Here is a 10031-nt window from a genome sequence, read left to right as displayed (position 1 = left end):
AGGTAACTTATTTGAGATCTTTGGCGGGATGGCGAGAATTCAAATTTCCATCCTACGTCATCGCATGTGGACCACACAGACAGACAAATCCTTCAGGCCATCCTTTGCTTAAAATAGAAATCTTTACCCCTGGAAATGCAATACATTTGAACATGAAGAGGATGAATTGGTAACTATCACGCAGGGGGAGTTTCAGGGCGGAAGCAAAGGGAACATCGACAGAGAATGAGAAATAGCCCCTTTTCACAGCGCCTCTGCGTTTCATCCTCAGGCCAACAGAAGTGGGGAACCTCACGACAGTCCAGAGTAGGAGAACCAAACAAGGTGGCTTCAGTATCTCCTGTTCATCTTCTTAAATTTTTCATAGTGATAGTCGTCGGTGGCTTTCTCATTTGGCGGGCGCTTGCGGTTCGGAGGAGATTCTATGAAAGTCAGAAAGGGACATCTCAAACTAAGGGTCAGGAATTCGCAAGAGATGAAACAGGAAGAAAAGCTACAAGATACAGACGAATGGCATTCAACCTTCCTAGCGGTTGGCAAAGCAAACCCTTTTCTATTTATTGATGATGACAAAGCTGCGAATAATATGCTCCAAATGTATCATTGTTGGTGGTGGTGTTGTTATTAGACCACTGAATCTCTAAAAGACTCTCAGTGGTTTATAGGTAAGATACATAAGAAACATTATAGAATAAACAAAAAGTACAGGTAGTCCTCGCTTAACGACCGTTTGCTTAGCAACTGTTCAAAATTACAACAGCGCTAAAAAATTGACTTACGAATGGTCCTCGCACTTACAACTATTGCAGGGTCTCCGCGGTCATGGGATTAAAATTCGGGCGCTTGGCAACCAGCTCGCACTTAAGTGGTTGCAGTGTCCCGGGGTCACGTGATCGCCATTGGCGACCTTCCCAGCTGGCTTCCAGCGAGCAAAATCAATGGGGAACTGCGTGATTCACTTAATGACTGTGTGATTCACTTAACAACTGCCCCAAAAAAGGTTGTAAAATTGGGTCCGGTCACATGATGATTCGCTTAACACCTCTGTACACGTGACTTACTTTCCATTTCTGGTCTCTCAGTGTCTCCCACTCTCAGAGGTCGAGCCTTCGGTTCCTCTTTATTTCTTCTTACTGGAGCATTCAGCTCTTCGTGATAAACTGAAAAGAGACACACCAAATTGAGCGTGGTAGCAGAGGAACCTAGGTTTGCAGCTTTCAGACTATGGTGTTTCAGAGGGGGAACACCAAACCATGATTTGGTCTCTGTGAGCAAACTTTTAAGAACATTTGAGAATCATCTGTCATCTTTCTTTTCCATCCATGTTCCTTCCAGGCTTAGATCAAGCCACAGTTTATCCTAACATCTGACCCCTCAAACTATGCCTTGCGTTTGCCACCCAAGCAAGGAATCAACCACAGTTTCCAGTCCTGGAGGGGCAGTACACAGGGAAGCCGCAGTTTGCTAGCTCAGATGGGGTGGTCAAGTTAAGATTTACCTCCAGCCAGTAAAGGATGGTGGGTGATGTTGGGTTAGGAGTGGGGGACACCTGGGTTCAAGTCCCCCTCTCTTTCAGCCAACCTACCTCATAGGATTGTTGTGGAGACAATAAAGGGAAATCCGAGTATAAGCTGACTGGCATATACCCAGCTCCCTATTTACACTCCCAAATAAAATAATACAAAATATTTTGGAGATGGATTCCAATGGGCTAAGCTCATACATTTGCTTTGTTCTCACAAGACATTAAACCAGGTTGGGTAAAGAATGAGCAGAACCTTCACACCCCATGCTAAGTTTGTTTAGCGTTAACTTGGTTCATTCTTTGGTGGCTAAGCATGAAGTGTTCATCCAGCCCCCTTGGTGCCTGATGCTCCAGTATGTGGGATAAAACCAGAAAATAAATAAATTCAGTCCCCAGATTAAAGTGTGGCATGCAAACGTGGCCACTTAGTCAAACCCAGACGGGTTTTCTATGTTTGATCCTTGCGTGATGTGCAAGTTCACCCACCGTGGCGTGCAAAACCTATTATTATTATATTTTATGGTTTTGCATTGGGTATGCGCACAGCCATCGGGTTCCATTCCATAAACCCAATTAATTCTAACCTCAACCTTGTTCAGTATCAACCCAATCTGCCAGTTTCCATTTGATCCTGTGCCAACCCGCTTTGGCCCAGAACAGCGAGGCTAAACCCTTGGGCACTCACATCGGTTGTGCTGGACATAATTCACGGCCATGTTGGTGGGGACGAAGGAGGTCTCGCTGTCTTTCTTCTTGTTCTGCTGCTCAGCCAGCAATCTTGCCTTGGCCTCTTCGGTCGAGATTATGTTTTTTATCTTGGCCCTAAGGAGAACCACCAAAAGCCACAAAATCAGGCTGAAATTCTTTCGGACTTCCGGGGAAGACACGGGGGACAGACGACCTCGGCAGAACGAAGAGCCGAGTGAATTTGGGGATTTGTTTATAGATAAAAGATGGGATATGGGCAAAAGAGCTCATTTGTTGCATTTTAAGAGAAGGTGACAAGTTACTAAAATGGTTTATACTTGTTGTGATGAAGGGGGAAGTCATTTCTTTATATATTTCTTTTCTTTACTATATTCTTATTATTTCTTCCTTTTCCATTTCTCTTTCTACTTTTTCCTTCTTTTTTTTCTGCACCTTCTATTTGTTTTCGTTTTTCGTTTGCATGAGTTTTCACTGTCGTAATTGTAATCTTTAATAAAGTTACTATAAAACCAGGCTGAGATATTTTCCAGACCACAGCAAGTCAGTAATAACAATACCAGCAATAATTTATGAAATGGATACGCTGCCCAGCTCTCAGCGACTCTGGGTTATGAAAAAGGCAGCCTCGGAGTTCTCTTGGACCAACAGCTTCCTTTCTCCCCTCGTTCCCCAACATCTGCCTGAGTTTAAGCCTCGCCATTCTGTCCCTCTCACCCACCCCCCTCAGTTTGCCCCGTCTGTTCCCTTTTAAGACCCTGCTACTCATCTAGTTTCTCCCTGGAAACAATCAACAGGCCTGCAGGAATCCAGGAACTTCTGACGGGAATTGAATTGCAGCAAATCTGTGAAGCCATTATGAAAGAATTCGGATGACTACTCACAAGCAAGTCCTGCATACGGGGGCTCAGTTTTCAAGACTTGTGCCGGACAGATCTGATATCAGCTTGTTCGACTCAGACTGAGCAAGAACTAACTCTCATCCTACCGAAGAAGACAAGCATCAGAAAATGTCCACCTACTCAATTCCAAGGTCCACCTCAGGGATCCCACTCAGCATTTGATTGGACAGCATCTCTTCCGTCTTCTTGGCTGAAGACACACGGATGCTCTCTGGAAGCTCGTACAGACAGTCCTCTGCATTCTTCTGCTTCACTTTCTGCTCCTCGTTCTCCATAATCCCTTTCCTCTTCTTCAGCTCAGTTTCGATGTACTTCATCCTGAAGAGTACAAGAGAACCCAACTTCAGCATTTACTCTGGTCTAGGACAACCATGAATGATCTGCTGCTTTCTAGCGGAGCTGAACCATCGCTCGTATAATCCTTGACATCACACCTGCCTCACCCCGAGCTTACAATTTAACAAACACAGCACAAAAAGAAAATCAATGTGAAGGGAAAAAGAGAAAAAGGCAGAACGTTTGCCTGTCTTTCCTTTCAAATTCCAACTGTCTAACTATTGACATCCAGTTTATGAATATTCTATCAAGTTGACAAGGTGTGAAATAATCTGATGTCCTCTAATCAATACTTGACATTCCGTGGCAACAGAGCTCATTGGCCTTTTCACCTATTATATATAATTTGTAATGATTTCTTTATGTCAATATATCCCTCTTTTCTGCCATGCATTTTAGTTTATTCAATTTCTGTACTGCTCTTTCTCCCTAAGGAGCCAGAGGAGTTTACAGAAAAGCTATCTTAAATAAAATCATTAACAATAACCTGACACTTTTCACATGCAAGAATTAAAACAAGTCAAGGAAGGAAGAAGATGGGAAAAGGGAGGGAGGGAGGCAGGAGAGAAGGGAGGGAGGGAAGAGGGAGAGAAGGAAGGAAGGAAGGAAGGAAGGAAGGAAGGAAGGAAGGAAGGAAGGAAGGAAGGAAGGAAGGAAGGAAGGAAGGAAGGAAGGAAGGAAGGAAGGAAGGAAGGAAGGATGGAAGGAAGGAAGGAAGGAAGGAAGGAAGGAAGGAAGGAAGGAAGGAAGGAAGGAAGGAAGGAAGGAGATGGGAATGAGAAGAAGAAATAGGAGATGGGAATGAGAAGAAGGAAGGAAGGAGAGAGGAGAGGAAAAAAGAAAATTAAAATTAAAGGAAAGAGAGGAAGTGAGGAAGAAAGGAAAGAAAGGGAACGATTTTATGACTTATTATCTTGTGGCTCCATTCTTTCGCTACATAGATTTGTCATTACAGCTATAGCCTTGTTGTAGCTCTGTTATTACTACGGTACAAAGGTTGATAGGACGCTGGATGCATTAAGTCATCAGGTGAGGTGGCTGGTTTGGGCTCAGCTAATTCTAAGAAGCCAACTCATGCGGTTTGTGAACTGTCTTAAGGCTTAGTGTGTCACATGAACCTAGCCAAGCCTGGCTGAATCAGCCAACTGCAGCATAGTTCTTCTACTTCTTCAGTTGGTGGCTTCTACCACCCTTCCAAACACCGCTTTGTGGGCAATAGAGTGGCCAACAGCCAACAAGCCATTTACATGTCTGCATCTTCATCCCTTCTGTTGGTCTCGGCTGAAAATGAGGTGCCAAGGTTGAGGTCCTCTTCTTCACTGATCCTGTAAGAAGGTGACAAAGATGACTTCTTTGAAAACCACTGTAAGCACCATCAAGAGCAGAAAGCATCAGAATTAATCTTTAGTAAACTCTCAAGCCCATCTTTCATAATCAGATGCCCTCCAGATGTTGGGTTCCAGTTCCCATCATTCCTAAGCAGCACAAACCATGAACATCTATGTGGAGAGGCCAAAAAAGGTGCAGGCCAAAAGAGCACACAATGGTGCAGCCGTGGCATCCATCTGCAACCTTTTAAAGCAGCTGCATCTTTTCCTAAGATTGCCCACTGGTCCTCTACAGCTGTAGGCTGATTCAAGATCATTGGCTCCACTGTTGATTTTATCAATAAATGTTCTTTTCTAACACTTAACCACATGCCAATTTGTCTTAGCCATCAAGTCATCAAGGCCATGGAGTCCACCTCACTGTTGGAATCCATATTCAAGCATCTCCAAAAGGTGGCTGTCCAGCTTTTGCTTGGACACATCCAGCAGAGGAGAGTCCATCCTTGGTCATGGGTTCCCCTGTCAAACTGCTCTGACTCTTAGGAAGTTTTTCATAATGGTCAATCATAAAAAGTCATCCTGTCACCTAAACCTCGTCAAGCCCCACACAGCACGACCAAGGAAACAAGAATTACCCAGACTTTAATAAGAGTTTGATGCTACTATTGGGGCAAATGCCAACAGTTTGGAAACTGCAAAGGGGATTTCCAAATCTGATTTAATAGTGAGTTCATTAAGGCAGAACCTCTTGGATATTTTGAATTGTTTCTAATTTTTTCCCCACCTGGACTGAGTTGCCATTTATGAGACAAGCTCCCAACAGATCCAGCCTACGTCTTATCTCTTGGTTATTCCTGTCTACCATTCCTTCCATGACTCTCCCAGACTCTCCCCCAAATCTATTACTCCATTTCTTGCTCTGTGCCAAAGACAGATGTTGACCTTCTGTGTGACATCCCTTTCAAGTCCAAGAAGAACATTATCCTCATGGGAGATAAGTGATGAAGCCATCACGCTAATGTGTCATGATGCAAGTACATCACCATAGCGCACTGTTATTTTGATGTCCTCATGGCTTGAGGTGGACATCATGTCCTTTCTCGGTCTTCTCAAAGCTAAACACTGCCCATTCCTTCAAGGTCCCCTGCTGTGCTAGTTTGCCACGGGCAACAAAATTTTAAATGAAGTGCTTTATGTCATTGGATGACCATGGACCCACCTGTCCTTGCCTCGCTCTTTCAATTTCTTCATGTCCACCATTCCACCCGACTTAATCTTAAAGGGGTCGTCCTGATAATGTGGGGAGAATAAAAAAACAGAGAAGACTCTCAGGATCTTTTTGCAGGTGTAGGAGAAGATGCTGGAGAAATGTAAATAGTGGAATTAAAGGGCTATAAGTGTTGATTTACTCAACCAGGCTTCCTCAGTCACCGAGATGACATATTGCACTAAATTAGTGTGTCTCAACCTCAGGAACTTTAAGACGGGTGGACTTCAACTCCCAGAATTCCCCAGCCAGCCTTGCTGGCTGGGGAATTCTGGGAGTTGAAGTCCACCCGTCTTAAAGTTCCTGAGGTTGAGAAACACTGCACTAAATCATGAGTTCTTTAATCACTATTAATTGAATGCACCAAAACTGGCTGGGTTTGCACATCACTCAACCACATTAGGGATGGGGAGCAGGGTGTCTGTTATATCCAAATGTCCGTTAAATACAAAAGAACCTCGCCACAGGGATTTACCCAATTTGCATAATGACGTCATCATTCAAACCATGCACGTTACATTTTCTGCACTGATTTACATCGTTTATGCAATGACATACATCTCCAGGTCTGCCGCAAAGCAAAAGCAAAATAAATGGAAATTTAACTTCCTGATCTGGAGTTCTTTGAATGCGATGGATTTTTCTGTTCTTTCAAGAGCAGGCCTAGACAGAAATTTGAATCGGGGTGAGTCACTGCACTTGTACTAATTGTGCATTGTACTAATGCACAAGTTAGCTCTGATGCTGTGTTTAAACCAGGCTAATTGAAGACTTAGCATCTGCAGAATATGCTAAGTTTATTGTCCCCTTGGTTGGTGAGTTGTTTTAGCTCAGCATGTTGGCGGAAGAGTCCACGTTGGTGGGTTTATGATTCAGTGTAATCCAGAAAATACTGTAGTTTAATTCTTTAACTGGCTTTAACATGTGGAAATGCAACCACTTACTGGGCCTTATTACTAAGAAGGTAGGCTTAGAATTTGAATGAAATTCTAGTTGGTAGTAAGTCATGCTGAGATGAGCAGTTATGATTACTAAAAATGGACCTGACGGAAGAGCAAACCTTTGATTGAATGGGCTAAAGCGGGGAAGGGTCTCCTGTAATTAGGCTAAATATTTGTCAGTGGCAAATGCCATTTTATATGTGCGTAAACTGTTCCCAGTGTACTTCAAGCGTACAAATCTAGTCCAGATGGAGTTGCAAAGTCTGGACTCAAATGTAGAGCATTATACTCAGATTTAGTGAATTACAACCTTGCCTTAAATCCCAAGTCTGTAAAATCAAGGATTTATGGTACATTCAGACGAACCCAACTCCCTCTCATGCATATAGCATCCATACAAGAAAGCAAGTCCAGATACAATTAATGGAAGAAAACACTCCAATCTATTCAACGTTTGAAGCCACGACTCAAAATGCTTTATTCACAAGCACCACGTGTTTTATGGCCCCTGATTATTATCCCTTGCCTCAAATCAGGACCCAAATTTCACTCCTGTCGATGATGAACTTAAAGCAATTTTGTCAGCCCTGCTTAAGATGACGACGCAACACGACGTGCCAGAACTGAGAATAATTTCAATTCACAATTACTTTCTTCAGCCTCTCATTTCAATGCTTCCCACTCTGATCTTACCACCAAATTAGTCTCTTCCTGTAGCTTCTCTCCAACAAGCAAGGCTGCAGCACTTGACAAAAAAAAACCAGACAAGAACAAAGAATTAGGGCGACTTAAGAGAACCTCCCTATTTTATGTCAAATCTGATAACAATACAATCCAGTGTCAATTTGAGTTATAGTTAGGGAGTCCCCCTGTTAAGAATACCCGGTTTAAGGACGACCCATAGTTAAGAACGGAGCTTATTGTAGCAAAATTCAAATTAAATACACAATGATTCAAGTTCAATACACAATAGTTCGAGTTCATTACGTAAGACTTTATACAGTATTATACAATAATACTGTTCCGGCTTATGTACAAATTTGACTGAAGGATAGACCTTGGGAACGGAATTCATCCTTAAACTGGGGATTATCTGTACTTAGGATAGTTTAAGATTCCTTTCCTTCCTTGGGAATATATATATATATATATATATAATTGTCAGCATTAAAGAGTCAGAATAGTACAGCTGCAGCGCTAAACTAGGATTAGGGAGCCCCATGTTCAAATCCTTGCTTATCCTTGACCTCATCAGGTTCCCACACTCCCCAAACCCTGACTGACAAACCACCATCAGGCGGCTCCGTGCAACAGGCCGGTGAGGTTGGGGTGGAAGCAAGCAATTCCTAGCCAAAGGGTCGGCGTGGGAACACCCCACCACGTTCACGAGGAGCGCCAGATGTTTGTCGGAAGCCGAGGGATATGAACAGTCCACCACAAATCTCGATTTGGGCTCGCTCCAAAGATGGCCTTGATGTAAAAGGCTTCCATGGAAAACTGAGAATTACCTGACTCCGTTTGGCCTCCTCCTTAAACTCTGTACTTCCTTCGCTTCTTCCAGCTTTAATCTTGGGAGCAGAACCATAGAACAGAAATAAGAATAAGAATAAGAATAAGAATAATAGTTGATTAGAAAGACAAAGAGAACAGAAGCAAAATGCCTCTTCTTGGACCTCCCTGCAAATTTCTACCCCCCCCCCAAATATTTCAAGCCCCCACTGGCACCTACCGAACCTCCTCGGCCACTTGCTCATCCTCCTCTTCCTCCTCGGAGTCCACCCTCCTCCGGCGAAAAGTCTTCCCGGCCTGCATGGACGCACAACGACCCTCAACCTTCCCCACCAATTCTGCTAAAAGGGGCTGCTGCGCAGCTCTTCCTGTTTCTGCTGCCTGGGGTCGCGCGCCGCGTGACGTCACCCTCGCGCGCCGAAGCCGCCCGCTGCGGCTCTCGTTGCCCTCAGAAGGTCAGGGCAGAGGATTTCGTCCGGCTGGGCTGGAAGGCGGCGTCCGTAGACGTAGGAAACTATAGACGGGCAATGCAAGGAAGAGAGGACGGGTCCCCTGTTGCTATGTTGGCCTGCTGAATTTTGGTTTATTTGTTTCGGGTGTACTCCAGCGGTACAAATTCCAAATCCGTGCAGCCAAGCGGGCATTTTTTTTTTTTTACAGCGATGCCCGGCAGCAAAGGCTGGCTTTCGCGCTGCGTGTCAATCCGTTCCCACGGGGGACTATCCTTGCTTAGATTCTCAGCATGGCAAACAAATGCGCAGTCACATCTACACTTTCAGAGTTTATGGTCTCTGGGCGGAAAGCAGGGCTGCCTATTATTGGGCGGCTCGGAAGGAGACGGTAACAACAGCCCTGCAAGGTAGGACATTGCCCCTTTCTCAATGTTCACACGCATTGCTGTTGCATTATCCCTGAATTCAAGGGGCAAAGCCTTGCAAGCAGGATTACAATGTACATGTTACATGCATGCTCCGTCACATCCAAAAGCAGGTGGTTATTGGATGATAGTTTGTCCGGGACACAGTTTGTCTTGTTTCCTAGCAAAATTTAAATGAGTGTATTAAGGGTCGGGTCATTCATCTGAGAATAGTAGGATTTGCAATTTCAAATGATGTACACCACTGTTTTGCAACCTTGGACCCTTCAAGACGAGTGGACTTCAACTCCCAGAATTCCCCAGCCAGCAGGGCTGTCTGGGGAATTCTGGGAGTTGAAGTCCACTCGTCTTGAAGTTGCCAAGGTTGAGAAACGCTGATTTATAGCCACCTGACACTGTAGACCAGTCAAGTAGACTCTCCGGATCTCCCCATAATCCCCAGCAGCCTTGTTTCAATGAGCAGGCAAACGAAGTTGGGGTGTGTTTCTAGTCTCTTTCAAGTTGAACTCAACTCCTGGGGTGTTTGGGGGGGGGGATGAATTTTAATTGGCAAAAAGCACAAAATTGTTTCCCGTCACTTTTTGGGGGAATGCTTTTCTGACTTCCCAACCGGGACTTGGGATTTCCTAGTGGTGCCCCAT

General features: G+C 44.4%; 1 protein-coding gene across 1 annotated transcript; it reads right to left on the bottom strand.

The window, feature by feature from the left end:
• Positions 1-103: 103 nt before the first annotated feature.
• CUNH9orf78 (chromosome unknown C9orf78 homolog) lies at positions 104-8916 on the bottom strand. The gene is made up of 9 exons (XM_007431256.4): positions 8734-8916; positions 8513-8572; positions 7698-7749; positions 6016-6086; positions 4716-4793; positions 3253-3450; positions 2211-2347; positions 1062-1160; positions 104-422 (listed from the first exon to the last, which is right to left on the bottom strand). The coding sequence occupies exons 1-9, from the start codon at positions 8814-8816 to the stop codon at positions 331-333; spliced, it is 870 nt and encodes a 289-aa protein (XP_007431318.1). The 5' UTR covers positions 8817-8916; the 3' UTR covers positions 104-330.
• Between the last annotated feature and the right edge of the window lie 1115 nt (positions 8917-10031).

This window comes from Python bivittatus, unplaced genomic scaffold (genome assembly GCF_059951505.1).
Source record: "Python bivittatus isolate LINGU-HERP-01145 unplaced genomic scaffold, Pbiv_v1 ctg000160_np1212, whole genome shotgun sequence".
Taxonomy (NCBI): Eukaryota; Metazoa; Chordata; class Lepidosauria; order Squamata; family Pythonidae; genus Python; species Python bivittatus.
This window is presented reverse-complemented; position numbering and strand designations above follow the sequence as displayed.